General features: G+C 58.5%; 5 protein-coding genes across 5 annotated transcripts; 2 read left to right on the forward strand and 3 right to left on the reverse strand.

Annotated features, from left to right (window-relative positions):
• Positions 1 to 642: 642 nt before the first annotated feature.
• CcaverHIS019_0205980 (uncharacterized protein) lies at positions 643 to 1,784 on the forward strand (the record flags this gene model as incomplete). The annotated part of the gene is made up of 6 exons (XM_060597627.1): positions 643 to 972; positions 1,005 to 1,084; positions 1,115 to 1,442; positions 1,475 to 1,645; positions 1,685 to 1,713; positions 1,754 to 1,784. 6 exons carry the CDS (start codon positions 643 to 645, stop codon positions 1,782 to 1,784), a joined length of 969 nt encoding a protein of 322 aa, XP_060454502.1.
• A 191-nt stretch (positions 1,785 to 1,975) lies between these two features.
• On the reverse strand, positions 1,976 to 4,016 carry ARB1 (uncharacterized protein; the record flags this gene model as incomplete). The annotated part of the gene is made up of 4 exons (XM_060597628.1): positions 1,976 to 3,460; positions 3,498 to 3,588; positions 3,645 to 3,763; positions 3,807 to 4,016. The coding sequence occupies 4 exons, from the start codon at positions 4,014 to 4,016 to the stop codon at positions 1,976 to 1,978; spliced, it is 1,905 nt and encodes a 634-aa protein (XP_060454503.1).
• A 908-nt stretch (positions 4,017 to 4,924) lies between these two features.
• SDH1 (uncharacterized protein) lies at positions 4,925 to 7,176 on the reverse strand (the record flags this gene model as incomplete). The annotated part of the gene is made up of 6 exons (XM_060597629.1): positions 4,925 to 5,072; positions 5,111 to 6,456; positions 6,492 to 6,747; positions 6,874 to 6,891; positions 6,938 to 6,978; positions 7,066 to 7,176. 6 exons carry the CDS (start codon positions 7,174 to 7,176, stop codon positions 4,925 to 4,927), a joined length of 1,920 nt encoding a protein of 639 aa, XP_060454504.1.
• Positions 7,177 to 7,872: 696 nt separating this feature from the next.
• Positions 7,873 to 10,806, reverse strand: TOP1 (uncharacterized protein; the record flags this gene model as incomplete). The annotated part of the gene is made up of 9 exons (XM_060597630.1): positions 7,873 to 7,879; positions 7,928 to 8,174; positions 8,218 to 8,782; positions 8,819 to 9,157; positions 9,193 to 9,568; positions 9,604 to 9,716; positions 9,754 to 10,410; positions 10,482 to 10,580; positions 10,660 to 10,806. 9 exons carry the CDS (start codon positions 10,804 to 10,806, stop codon positions 7,873 to 7,875), a joined length of 2,550 nt encoding a protein of 849 aa, XP_060454505.1.
• A 567-nt stretch (positions 10,807 to 11,373) lies between these two features.
• On the forward strand, positions 11,374 to 13,996 carry CEX1 (uncharacterized protein; the record flags this gene model as incomplete). The annotated part of the gene is made up of 5 exons (XM_060597631.1): positions 11,374 to 11,508; positions 11,540 to 11,679; positions 11,712 to 11,892; positions 11,930 to 12,162; positions 12,202 to 13,996. The coding sequence occupies 5 exons, from the start codon at positions 11,374 to 11,376 to the stop codon at positions 13,994 to 13,996; spliced, it is 2,484 nt and encodes an 827-aa protein (XP_060454506.1).
• Positions 13,997 to 14,031: the final 35 nt, after the last annotated feature.

Below are 14,031 nucleotides of genomic sequence, written 5' to 3' on the forward strand. Positions count from 1 at the left end.
GGCGATTTGTCCAACATATGTACGGCCTGCACCCATTCTAACGTACGCCGTACCTAACCCAACGCGCGGCTCAAGATGTAGCGCAATCCAGCGCGCATGTAGCACTGAGCAAGCAGCGGTGCAGAGCGCCATGCACAAGAGGCTGTCAAACTATCCACAGATATACAGTACACATGGCATCAAGCATGGTCTACAACACGTTCTCACGTTCTCTTTCTTTCACCAGCTCACTCCCCTTTGCTTCAGCTCACTCGCCAATACACCCATCCCACAACCTTCTGCACTACAAAACGACGCCCAAAAAGCACCGCTCCCCATCGTGACTCAGACCAAAATGCCGCCCCTTTATAACAAGGAGTGTGGCCGCCGGGCGGTTTCTGTCCACCTGCACCTTGAAGGTGCAGTCGAATACCTGCGGCCGCGGGATGTCATCACTTGTAAAAACTGGCGTCAGCTCAACTCGACTTGTTTTCCTTTTCTTTGGGACTCACCGATGGAAGGATGGTGAATTCGAATGCAACTGCGCCGAATTTTGTATGCCGCGATATCAGCGCCACGGCATTTTGGAGCCCCGCTCTCCCCTCCACCTACCTAACACCAATACAAGGTGACAAGATGGAGAGGATCCAAGCAACCCACACAATGACCAATCTGTATCCCGGTGCGGCGCTCGTCGCTACTGGCCTTGCGGGGCATGGGTATCGCAAAGGATCACTCTCGTCTTCGGGGGCCATCGCCGCTTGGATTGCCGGATACCCACACCTAGCCAACCCGCTCAAACTGTTCGGCGTGACCATGATAGTCTTCTACCTCGCCGGCAGCCGCGCGACAAAAGTCAAGGCAGCTGTAAAGGCCACACTAGAGGATGGTCCCGATCCCAGCAAGCCCGGTGGAAATAGGAACTGGGTGCAGGTGCTGAGCAACTCGTTACCGGGCGCGATCGTAGCACTCATATACCGCTTCAGCTTTGATGTGCATCTCAACCGTTCATAAGCTGACGGCAGGACTATCCGCCTGCTGGGCCCAACCTCCCGCCAACACTTCTGGATGGTCTCTCGCGGGGCCTCATCTTCGCTCTTCTTGGGTAAGACTCTCCCAGATACAGCTGACGTAGCCACTATGCAACATGTCTCGCGGATACGTTTGCATCCGAACTCGGCATCCTTTCGCCATCGCCCCCGAAACATATCCTCACACTTCAGACCGTGCCGGCTGGGGCGAATGGTGGTGTCACTGCACGTGGACTGCTTTGGTCCGCTGTGGGTGGGCTCGTCATGGGCCTCACAGTCGCGGCTGGCGTGATCGTCGAGGATCCCAGCAGCTACTTGGCCCTCAACATTGACGGGTTGCGGGCCGCGACTCTCTGGACTGCCATGACCGGGTGGCGCGGGCCGGCTGGGATGGTCGTATTTGGCACCATTGCGGGATTGGCTGGGTCGCTTGTGAGTTGTCCGTGTTGGTGCGGCTGACGCAGCTCGACTCGCTCCTGGGCGCTACACTCCAGCGGACACTGTACAGCACCACTGACGGGCGCGTACTCACCGACCACTCCGACAAAGCGCGCGCCAGCGCCCCTGGTGTCGTCACTATCGGACCAGGCATCGACGTGCTCTCCAACTCCGCGGTCAATGCGATCTGTGGCGCCGTCATGGCGGGCGTGGGATGGTGGGTTGCTGCCTGGTAGACTTGTAATGTCCACACGGATCGGTTCATGTACGTTCAATCCGCCACCAACACTCGCATTGACCACTAGTGCATCACTATACAGCATGCGCAGAACATAACGAGACTGAGAGAATGAGGATATGCGCGGTATGCTACGATGCAAAACTATGCCTACACAACAACTAAGATCGCCCGGGACGGCAGCCTACGGCGGCGCTCTATAGCGCTGCACCGGCATATAGGGGCGCCGGGTGCCCGCCGCTGCCGGCCACGCCTTAGCGAGAGCTACACGCCCGGGCTCAGACAGCACTTAGGCCACACCCTTGGTGGTGTTCTTCGAGAGGAGCTGCGCCTTCTCGATCTGGGCCTGAGAGCGCTTCTGGAGCGTGCGCTTGTAGTCGACAATGGAGATATCCTCCTTGGTGAGGTTGATGACCTGCTTGTCCTTGACCTCCCAAAGGTCCTCGGCGACCTGTGAGATAAGACGGAAGTCGTGCGACACGATGACGACACCGCCGGAGAACTGCTTGATGGCTGACGCGAGCGAGTCAATGGAGGCCATGTCGAGGTGGTTGGTCGGCTCGTCCAAGAGGATGACGTGGGGGTGCTCGAGGGCGATCTCGGCAAAGCAGACACGGTTACGCAGACCGTCCGAAAGCATGTTGATGGGGTTGGTCTGGTGGGCACCCGAGAGGCCGAAGCGACCCACGCACTGGCGCCAGAACTGGAGGTCCTTGTCGGGGAACTTCTCCGCAAACTTGGACTGGATGTGATCGACAGGCGACTTGTCGAATGGCAGCTGGTCGGCCGAGTGCTGCGAGTACTTGGCGAGCTTGAGCTGGCCGTGACGCTGGACAGTGCCCTCCACTGGGTTGAGGTCGCCAGTGATCAGGTTGAGCAGAGTCGACTTGCCAGTACCGTTGTCACCAACAATGGCGATACGCGAATCCATGTCGATACCAAAGTTGAGGCCCTTGTACAGGTAGTCCTTCTTCTCGCCAGAGTACGAGAACGCGACGTCGCTGAACGCAATGATGGGAGGAGGAAGCTTCTTGACCTCCTCAAAGTCGAAGCGCAGGAGCCTGGGCTGTTCGACCTTCTCGATGAGACCGGCGGCCTCCATCTTGTCGATAATCTTCTGCTTCGACTTGGCCTGCTTGACGAGGTTGGCATAGGTACCGGCGGACGCGATGAACTTCTTGATGTGGGCAATCTCCTCCTGCTGCTTGTTGTAGGCCTTCATCTGGTTGATTTCGTTGTCGGCCTTGGTGCGGAGGTAGGTCGAGTAGTTACCACCGTAGTATACGAGCTTCTTCTTGGGCGTGAGGTCCATCATGTTCGTGCACACCGTGTCCATGAAGTCGGCCGAGTGCGACGTGAGGATGAGAATGTGGTTGTAGGTGGCAAGGTACGCCTCGAGCCAGACGACGGCGCCAAGGTCCAAGTGCGAGGTGGGCTCGTCGAGCAGGAGAAGGTGGGGCTTGATGAAGAGAGCACGCGCGAGCGACACACGCATACGCCAACCACCGGACATGTCCTTGGTAGGCTTGGCCATCATGGCCTTGTTGAAACCGAGACCCGAGAGAATGGCTCCGGCCTTGGCCTCGAACATCGAGGGGTCCATCTCCTCAAGCTCCTCGTAGATCATCTCGAGAGCGAGCTCATCGACATCGTCGGCGACAGCCATCTCCTCAGCGAGCTTCTCGAGGCGCTCGACCTTCTCCTTGGCGGAACGAACAATGTACTCGACAGCGGTGATCTCCTCGGGCTCGGCGGCACCCTGGACAAGGTAGATCTATATGGTAAGAAAGAGATCAGCCGCAAGCACTCACGTCAATGTGGTCGGGGATCTCGACGTCGCGGTTGGCGAGCGACTCGAGGAAGGTCGTCTTGCCGGAACCGTTCTCGCCGAGAAGACCGTAGCTGTTCGCGTCAGTGTCCGAGCGCATCACATCCAGATGTCATCTTTTTGCACTGACCGCTGTCCGTAGTTGAGCGAGAGCTCGGCACCCTCAACCAGCAACCGACCGTGGAACGAGAGCGTGTACTGGTCGATCTTAATGTCACGACCCTTGGCGTCCGAGACGAGGACGCCGTTCTGAGGTCAGCGAATTCCCCGCCGGTGGGCCCGGTCAACTCACGGCGCTACGGTTGGTGGCAACATTGAGCTTGCGCATCTGGGCCTGGGCATCGTTCAGGTCAGCGAACGAGCCGTTGGCCGAGATGGCGGGGGTGTCGCCAGCAATGCTGGCGGCGGGAGTGCTCTTGAGCGAGCCAGCCTTGCTAGCGTTCCTGCTGGCCTTGGCGGCCTTGGCCTCGAGACGCTTCTGCTTGGACGACGAGGGAGCCATTTTTGGGAGGGGGGTCTTCAAGAACAAGTAAGTGGCAAGGAGACGGAAATGTACACGAGTGGCGGTGGATGAGGACCGCTTTTCTAGACCAGGGAAGGGGTGATGGACTGGTCTGTTGATGAGTGGGGAGTGATGGAGAGAAGATGACAAGAGGTGAGATGCAAGGTGTAGACAATGGTGGCGGCGCTACGGTGGGGTGTTCCAGGCGGATTACAGTATGGTAGGCTCTAGTAGGCTCCTAGTGGTCGTCACTCCGAAAGACTCCTGATTGAAACCTTGGAAGACTTGAAAACTTGGGTCCGTCCAAGCTTCTTCACCCCCACTTAACCACGTGGAACATTACCCTCCAATTTCCCTCCGTTCAGACGGAGTTTGAACAACTTCCGTTCCTCGTGACTGAGGTCCTTGCTCACGGTCTTTGGCACTTCTCACAAAGCATCCGGCCGCTCGTCAGATGTTAAAGATTGAGACGGCGGAGGCACTCGTGTCTAAGCTGAGACCCGACAGCGTGTAGAGTCTGATGCCTACGGAACACCGGCGCAGTTACACGGCCAACCGCCCAAGCTTGACTTCTGAGGAGAGCTTGGCGGCAGCGCGAATTGTACGGTGCCACACCATGACAGACATCCGTTCACTCTTAAGCACAACGCGGGGCGGCTTTTACGGCTACTACTGATGTTCTGGTCCACAGGTCGATGGCCCTTGCGAGGAGTGGTTACAGAGTGGAGCCAACCACGACGGTGCATGGTTGAATGATATGCCTCTACCGATGTTGGACCGTGAGTGCTCATTACATCAAGTTGCCTGAAAATCACAATGTCACGCTGCACTCTACGTCCAGATGTCAAAGTTGCATGCTTGCTCGTACACTACCACTGCTGACCCTCTCCCATCGCTACGCGAGTCGCTTAGTAGACACGCTTGAAGGGCGGGACGCTCTTGCACTCGTTCTCATCGAGGGTCGTTGAGATGACCTTGCGGTACTGAAGCTCGACCTCAGGGGAATCAGGGTCCCGCTGGAACGAGAGCGTGTGCTTCATCCAGTTCTCGTCGTCACTGAGGATTGTTAGTAAAGGGGGCAAAGCATCTCTCACCGGTCAGGGTAGTCCTCGCGGGCGTGGGCGCCGCGAGATTCCTTGCGGTTGGCGGCAGAGACAACGGTCTGCTGTGCGCATTGCATGATATTGCGGAGCTCAAGAGTCTCCACGAGGTCCGAGTTCCAGATCATCGAGCGGTCCTTGATGCCGACCTGGTCGTAGGTCTTGTAAATCTCGGACATGTTGGTGACACCCTCGTCAAGCGACTCCTGGGTGCGGAAGACGGCGGCGTCACGCTGCATGGTCTTCTGCATGTTGAGGCGGATGGTCGAGGTGTGGAGAGGGCCGTCCGAGGTACGGATCTTCTCGAGGTTCTCAATCGACTCCTTGCCGAGGGTCTCGTCAAAGGGCTTGAGGGGGGTGCCGGGGGCAAGGGTCTCCTTGATGTGGTTGGCGCAGGCACGGCCGAAGACGACAATGTCGAGGAGCGAGTTAGCGCCGAGACGGTTGGCACCGTGGACCGAGACACAGGCAGCCTCACCAGCAGCGTAGAGGCCGGGGACGATCTTGTCATTGCCGTTCTCGTCCACGGTGATGACCTCGCCAGTCCACTTGGTGGGGATACCACCCATGTTGTAGTGGACGGTGGGGATGACGGGGATGGGCTCCTTGGTGACGTCGACACCGGCGAAAATGGCGGCAGTCTCCGAGATACCAGGGAGACGCTCGTGGAGGATGTCGGGCGGCAGGTGCGAGAGCTGGAGGTAGATGTGGTCCTTCTCGGGGCCGACACCACGGCCGTCGCGGATCTCCATGGTCATCGAGCGCGAGACGACGTCACGCGAAGCCAGGTCCTTGGCGGTGGGGGCATAGCGCTCCATGAAGCGCTCACCGTTCGAGTTGAGGAGGTAACCACCCTCACCACGGGCACCCTCAGTGATGAGGCAGCCCGAGCCGTAGATACCCGAGGGGTGGAACTGGACGAACTCGAGGTCCTGGAGAGGAAGACCGGCACGGACGACCATGCCGTTACCGTCACCCGAGCAGGTGTGGGCCGAAGTGCACGAGAAGTAGGCACGACCGTAGCCGCCGGTGGCAAGGACGGTCTTGTGCGAGCGGAAGCGGTGGAGGGTGCCGTCCTCAAGGTTGAGAGCAATGACACCGACACACTCGCCGTCCTGCATCAGGAGGTCGAGAGCGAAGAACTCGATGAAGAAGTTGGTGTCGTGGCGAAGCGACTGGCCGTAGAGCGAGTGGAGGAGAGCGTGGCCGGTACGGTCGGCAGCGGCGGCGCAGCGGTACGCCTGGCCGCCCTTGCCGAACTTGAGCGACTGACCACCAAAGGCACGCTGGTAGATCTTGCCCTCCTTGGTACGCGAGAACGGAACACCGTAGTGCTCGAGCTGACGGTCAGTCATCTTCGGGAATTCACGCTTACCTCAATGACAGTGCCCGGGGCCTCACGACACATGTAGTGGATGGCGTCCTGGTCACCGAGCCAGTCCGAACCCTTGACAGTGTCATACATGTGCCACCGCCAGTCGTCCTCGGTCATGTTGCCGAGCGCCGCGTTGATACCGCCCTGCGCGGCGACAGTGTGCGAACGAGTGGGGAAGAGCTTGGTCACACACGCGGTCTTGAGACCAGCCTCGGCAAGACCGAAGGCCGCACGAAGACCGGCACCACCAGCACCACTTGGTCGTCAGCGCATGCTCTTGATCTGCGTCTCTCTCTCTCTTTTGTCTGAATGTATCTCCTGCTCTCTACCTTAGTCTCCTCCTCCCTCCTCCGCGATGAATCTCTTCGGAATTGACACTTACACAACGACGGCATCGAACCTGGGATGTCAGCATCGGCCAAATCAAACACACAGCCAACACTCACTCGTGGTCGACAACGGGGTAGCCCTTGTACTGGCCGAAGTTCTGGGATCAGGATGCAGAACGAGGTCATGTTCCAATCACTGCGGAGAAGGTATCTGTGCAGGATGGAGCGTGGTAAAGACTACTCACGGTAGCCTCCGAGGCGCGCTGGGTCTGCGAAGCCATGACATAGCCGCGCGAGTTGCGGAGAGCGAGGCCGGCAGAGCCGGGGCGAGTGAGAGCGCGCGAGAGGCGCATCATGTTGGGCAGCGGTTTTGGAGTGGTGAGGGGCAAGGAAAAGAGGACGAGCAAGCGACGTCGGCGACGGGAAATGAAGGGGAAGGCCCAGCGACCAAGTGATCCAGTCCTACCAGGAGCAGGGAGTGTGACTGGGTGTGGATTGGGTGTGAATGACCTGTATGCTGGTTGGTTGAAAGTACTCATTCAACCTGCCTCTGCCCTAACACCCTCCCTCACCCCCCGTACACCAATACTCCCGTATGGTCTTCCCCTCCTCAAGCAAAGCGTCATTTCATCCAATGATCCAATACCACCCAATCCACAGCTCGGAATCCACCGCAAACCAACTCCCAGACGGGAGAATTCGGGCTGGCCACCGCAATTTCGGCTTTACTTCCCCGGTCATGGCCGTCCTAAGGCCCCTGTCAAGACCATTCATCCAATTGCTTCAATGCCTCCCAGACCTTCCCAGACCACGCGACAAGACCGCATTCAACAGCTCCGGACTTCGGTCGTGTGCGAGCCACATGGATGATTGATGCATACTACATTGACCCCGTCGCTATGAGAGAGAGGTGCGACGGGAATCTGATGCCGCCGAAACAACATGAAATGGAGGGCCAGCCGCAAGGGCCAGCAATTGCCAGAAGGGATACAGGCAGGACGCGCAGGCTCGTGACGCGTGCTACGCCCGTAATCGAGACGCTTGTCGTTTGTTTAGAAGCTGCAGGTTAGGGTCGACTATCTACGTTCATCCCTTCGACAAACTCACATCCAGTCGTCGTCGGCCTCTGCTTCGGCCCATGGGAACTTCTCACGCAATGTCCTGCTGAACAGCTTCTCCAATGGGACGTCAAACTTCTTTGCCCACGCCACACTAATGCGAGGGTCGATGTAGTTAATCTTAGACGTGCTGAGCGCGACGTCCTTCAAGTTGTCGCGATCCTGCAGCTGCACCTTGAGAGTCGCAATGCGGTCATCAAGCTTCTTGATCTGCTCCTGCAACTTCTCCTCAGTGGCTGCACGTCAGCTTTGTTCAAAAACAGGGTTAACTGTACTTACCGCCCTTCTTGGGTTCAGCCTTGCGGGACTTGCGCTCCTTGATGAGCACTTTGAATTCCGCCTTAATCTCCTTAACGCGCTCGTCGAGCACCTTCTTGGGATGCTTAGACTGACCCTCGTCCTCAAGTTTGACGTTCTCGCGGTCAAACTTCTTTCCTGCTGCCTCAATTGCCTTCTCAAGGAGCTCGCCCTCGTGGCGCTCGAAAAAGTCCTCGTCCAGGTCAGACTCCTCTTCCGCCAGGCCGCGCTTCTTCTTCAACTTCGGGTTCAGGGAGAAGAGCTGCCAGCGCAGCTTCATCCGCTGGTACTTGACCGCGCGGATCTTGTCCTCGAATTTGGCCTTGGACTCATGGAAGCCCTTGCTAACGGTTTTCTGGTGGTTACACAGGATGGCGACGTCACGGTTGGCAGTGTTGTACGCCGCAATCTTCTCGGCGACAGTGCCGTTCTTCGGCGTTAAAGCCTTTAGTCGGTCCTGGAATGTCCACGAAGCGTTGTAGGTACGGAACACCTTCGCTGTGAGACCCGACATCTGCTCGTTGAGGTACTTGTTGAGAATGCTGGTCTGCTCGTCAGCACATTTGCTAAAAGAGCCACTCACGTTCAATCGATCGAAAATGTCGTCACCCTTGGTCTTGGGCTCAGCCTTGAACAGCTTGATGTTCTTGAACACCTGAGGCGGGACCTCGACCTCCTGGTGGAAGCGCATAGAGTCTTTGCCCAGGAAGTCGAGGACAACCTTGTTGGGTGGCTCGAGGGTGATGTGCTCATAACGCAGCGAGCAACAGCCGACAGTGTCCGCCTCCTCCTCACCCTTCTCGTTACCAGCACGGAGTGCGAGCTTGTCGATGAAGTAGAGAGCCGTGGCACGCTGGCGGTCTGCCATGACCTTGGACTTGAGATCCTCCGTGTAGACCTTGCGGATGCGATCGACATGTTTCTCATGATCAGCTCCCAGTTTGCAAGGTCACTCACAATGAGCTCGCGCGCCTTCTCGAACTTTTGTCGGTCGCTCTGTCCCTTCCACGAACTGCCCGCAGCAAGGAAGACGTACTTGGACTGGCCGTTGACGTTCTCCTTCCAGTGCGCCAGCCAAGTCACAGTGTTGTCGTGTTGGATAGCCTTCCACTTGCCAGGAATGTTTGGGATCGGTGGGGGCGCATCCTTGGAGATGTTGAGGATAATATCCTCGGGGCGCAGTCGGTGTTTGAGTGTGCCCTTGCGTGGGTGCTCGCCACGACCACGGAACAGCCCTGGAGGCTCGGCACGGAAGTTGCCGGTCTTCTCCTTGCGCCCGTCGACCATTGCGTGAAGGTACGGCTCCTCAAGCTTGTCCTTGGCCTCCTTGATGCTGACGTTAGTACACCTAACGTCAACGTCACGTACGCCTTCTTCTCATCCTTGGTCATCGCCTTCTTCTTTTCCTTCTGAGTTTCGAAGTACTGGAACATGCCACTAAAGTCACACTTCTCCAACGAGGTGACCTTCACACCCTCCTTCTATTGACGTCAGCTGGGCACAGCGAGCCGTACTTACAGGAGGGTACTTGGCAAGCATAGCCTTGAAGTCCCTAAAGAAGTTTTCACGGAACTTGGCGTCCTGAGCGTGGTCCGTCTCCAGCATAGCAGCGAGGAAGCCGGCCACCTCCTCGGACTCTGGAGGTAGAGTGAGGGTCTTTCCGTCATACTTCATCTTGACGTCCTTGGGCAGAGGTTCGTAAGGAGGGGGAAATAGGACGCCGTGGTGATGGAATGTGGTCCACTTGACCGAGCTGTCTGCGTTCTCCTCCTGCTCCCACCACTTGTACTTGTCGTCGCCCTCCTCGTCGCCCTTCTTCTCCTTCTTGACGGCGGGTTTCTTGTCGGTCTTCTTCGCTGGCGCAGCACGAGCGCGTTTGGCCAAAGGTTTCTCATCCTCCGAGCTGCTCCCGGGCTCAGGCTTCGCCTTTGTGGACGCTCGGCGCGATGCAGTTTTGGCAGGCGCCGTGGCTGGCTTCCGGCCGCGAGCGAGTGGCATATCGTCCTCGCTGGACTCGCTGTCAGCGGCTGGCTTGCCGCGTGAGGCAGGCTTGGCGTTGGACGCGGGTTTGCCATTGGATGCAGCCTTGCCGTTAGATGTGGGCTTGGCGGGTACGCGTTTCCTCGCGAGAGGCTTCTCGTCCTCTGAGTCCGAGTCCGAGTCAAGTCCATTGACCTGAATTGGTTAGCAAACGCGTTCGTTCCTATTGTTCGAAACATTCGCTCATCGGCACTCCAGAAACTCACGGCTGCTTGCGGGGCTGGTGCGTCGTCGTCGCTATCGTCGTCGCTCTCAACTACGCGTCGTTTCTTGGCGGCGGCATTGGAGACGCGTGGCTTCTTGCTCTGTCACGGTCAGTTGTTGTTTTGACGAGCAGGGATGGGAGGGCTCCGCACTTCTTGGCATGTGCCACATTCAACTCACTAATGGCTTTTCATCGTCGCTACTCAATGCACTGGCACGCTTGCCATTAGGCCTCTTACGAGCGAGCGGTGCCTCGTCGTCGCTGTCGCTGTCCATGACTGGCTTTCGCTTGGCGAAGTCGGGTGAAGACTGGACGGCCATCTCCATTGCTGCTAAGATGGAGGTGGAGTCTCGTTTCGGCCTGAGGAAGAGGTAACTGAGATGGATAGAAGTCGAGAGGGATATGCGTCGACACTAAAGCAGATAGAGTGACGAGAGTAGGAGGGGATGACAAAGGAGGAAGGCTGCGGTTGCTCGGGTTGAGGTGTTGAGATGAGGGGGACGGCCAGGGGGGCTGGCTTGGCTCGGGGGTATGGCTCTAGGTCGTTAGTGGAGCCAAGTTGAAGATGAAAGAGGGGGGGGGGGAGGGACTTGTCAGCCTTTTCTCATGGCTAAGTCCCCTCCAATCTCCCCAGGGTGAGGGTCTGACAATGGAGGCAACCCGGAACTAATTCACGATCACTTAACAATTAAATGGATTACGTAACCCTTACGACGCGACACTACGACACTCTTGTTCAGAGTTGAGGTGGAGGTCTTACGAATACCCCGCACAGACTCAAGACTCAATCACTCGACCTTGCGTCGCTCACAGTCACACGACTCAAAGTCCCCTGTCCCAACTCATTTTATCGGCGAGCAGCTTCTCATCTCTAGCACTGCATCTGCCGCCCCATGAACTACCTCAAATCCATCACCTCGTCGGTGCTGTCCGGCACCGGCGTCTCCTTCCCCTTCACCATCGGCGAACGTATCCCGGGCACGGAAGCCGGCGCGTCCGTGTGGGAGATCCGCGAGGGGATTAAGAAGGTACGCGTTCTGTGACCTCAGCTGACATCAGGACGATGGCTCGCCCTTGACACTCTTTATCTTTGACGCGACGTTGCCGCCCCTCCAGCCTGGAAACAAGGACCGACGGACACTGTTCCAGCTCGCCAAGAATGCGCTCAAGAAACTGCGCACAATCCGGCATCCCGACGTGTAAGTGTGTTGGCCGGCTGTGCTGACAGCAGGATCAAGTACATCGATTCGGTGGAGACCGAGACACACATCTACGTCGCGACCGAGCCTGTGCGACCACTGCAAGCCGTCTTGCGGGACTGGGGTACAGGCGGTGCCCTCACGGGCTCTGCCGCATCCAAGGGAAAGGAGGGCAAGGAGGCATGGCTGGGCTGGGGCGTGAAGAGTATCTCTGTGAGTCCACCTTAGCTTCCTCCTCAGCTGACGGCAGACCGCGCTCGCCTTCCTGAACGCCCCGCCATTGTCTCAACATCACGCTTATCTCATTCCGTCCACGGTGTTTATTACACCAGCCATGGAGTGGAGGTTAGGGGGGTTCGAGCTGTTGACTGGACGAGACGATGGCGCCGGCGTGTTGTGGGGTTTAGGAGGTGTCGCGCCTGGGAACGCTGGTGACTTTTCCAGCCCCGAGGTGAAGAAGGGCGGCTGGGGTGTGCTCCGAGAGTGAGTCATTGTCTACAACATATGCAGCACTGACGACAGCACTGACCCCGCATACGAGGACACGTACTTGCTTGCGATGTGGATGTTCTGGCTGTTCAACCCCGAGAAGCCACCACCCAAGTTGTCAGCTGCTCCGACGCCCTCAATGGCCGGTGCTATCCCAAAACGCCTCTTCCCGCTCTGGAAGCGCATGGTGAACCCAAACGCGCGGACACGTCTGTCGACGATCAACTTTGTCTCTGAGGCCCAGTCGAGCGGCATCTGGGCGGATAACCCGCTCATATCGCTTGTTGAGGGACTGGACGGTTTCGAGCTGCGCTCTGATGGAGAGAAGGCCAAGCTCCTCCGCACGATCAAGGATGCGGCTGAGGGCGGCTCTCTTCCCGAACCGTTCCTCGTACACCGTGTCCTCCCATCCCTGTTGCACTCGCTGTCACTGCCGAACGCGCCAAGCGCGCAGATGCTCCCACTCGTCCTCGCTCTAGGGAAGCAGGTCCCGCTATCGACGTACGCCAAGGTTGTCCTAGACCCCGTGATTAAGCTGTATGCGAGTCCGGATCGTGGGACGCGTATGGCCCTCCTCGACGGATTGGACGAGTACGCCGACCGCCTGGACAAGCACATGGTGACTGAGCGCATCTGGCCGCACCTGACAACTGGCTTCGCCGACACGGTGCCAGTGATCCGCGAGGCGACGATCAAGGCCGTCTACCCTCTCGCCGGCAAGCTGTCAGACCGTATCCTGAACAACGACCTTCTGCGTCTCCTGGCCAAGATGCAGCAGGACCAAGAGGCGTCGATCCGCACCAACACGTGTATCCTCCTCGGCCGCCTAGCTCCGATGCTCGGGCCCAACACGAAGCGGAAAGTGCTGGTCCCAGCCTTCGCGCGCAGCCTGAAGGACTCGTTCGTTCACGCCCGCGTAGCAGCACTTATGGCGCTCATGGCAACGGTCGAGTGTTATGACCGTGACGACCTCGCCGGCCGCGTGATCCCGAACATGGCGCACGCCCTGGTTGACAAGGAGAAGATTGTGCGCGACCAGGCGTTCAAGGCTATGGCCATGTTTGTCAAGCGCGTTGAGGAGATGGTGGCGAGCATGCCGGCAACAGTGCTTTCCGATACGGAGCGGCCAGTCTCGCCACCCCAAGCGGCGGGGATGGTCACGAGCGCAACGGGAGCGGCGGGCTCGTTGGCCGGCTGGGCCTTCTCCTCCCTCGGAAAGCATCTGCAGACAGGCGAGGCCAACTCGGCCATGACGGTTGCGCCAGCGCCAGCGCCAGAGGTCTCGCCTGCCTTCACGCCGTCGTTTGGTTCGCCAGCCGCGTCGCGGCGCGAGAGCGCTGAGACACCGCGTCCCTCTGCATCACGATTGAACTCAGCCCGCAGACCACACGGACAGGGGATGAAGCTGGCCGCCAAGCCGAAGAATAATCTGATGGACGAGCTGGCGAACGAGCTGGACGACGACGTCGCAAACGCGTGGGGCGACGACCTGATGGATGTGAATGCGGACACGGACGACTGGACGGCGTTCGAGAGCGCCGCGCCGGTCGCCGAGGCGCCCCCACCCCAGAGCTACTACGTCTCGCCTCCTAAGCCCAAGGCTAAACCCCTCCCCGCACCAAAGCCAGTCAAGGCCAAACCTGAACCTCTCACGGCTGCGGCTAGAGTTCCGCAGCCACCCTCGCCCGTGTCGGAGGGAAGCAAGCCGTCTACGCCGCAGCCCACCCTCGCGAGCATGAGCAAGGAAGAGAAGGAGAAGGAGATGGCGCGGCGGCGCGAAGAGCGCAAGGCACGTATTGCGGCCATGAAGGAGCAGAAGAAGAAATAATAGCTCCTTGTCTGGGTGTTCTGTCTGTATTAATG

The sequence above is a fragment of the Cutaneotrichosporon cavernicola genome (genome assembly GCF_030864355.1).
Source record: "Cutaneotrichosporon cavernicola HIS019 DNA, chromosome: 2".
Classification (NCBI taxonomy): domain Eukaryota; kingdom Fungi; phylum Basidiomycota; class Tremellomycetes; order Trichosporonales; family Trichosporonaceae; genus Cutaneotrichosporon; species Cutaneotrichosporon cavernicola.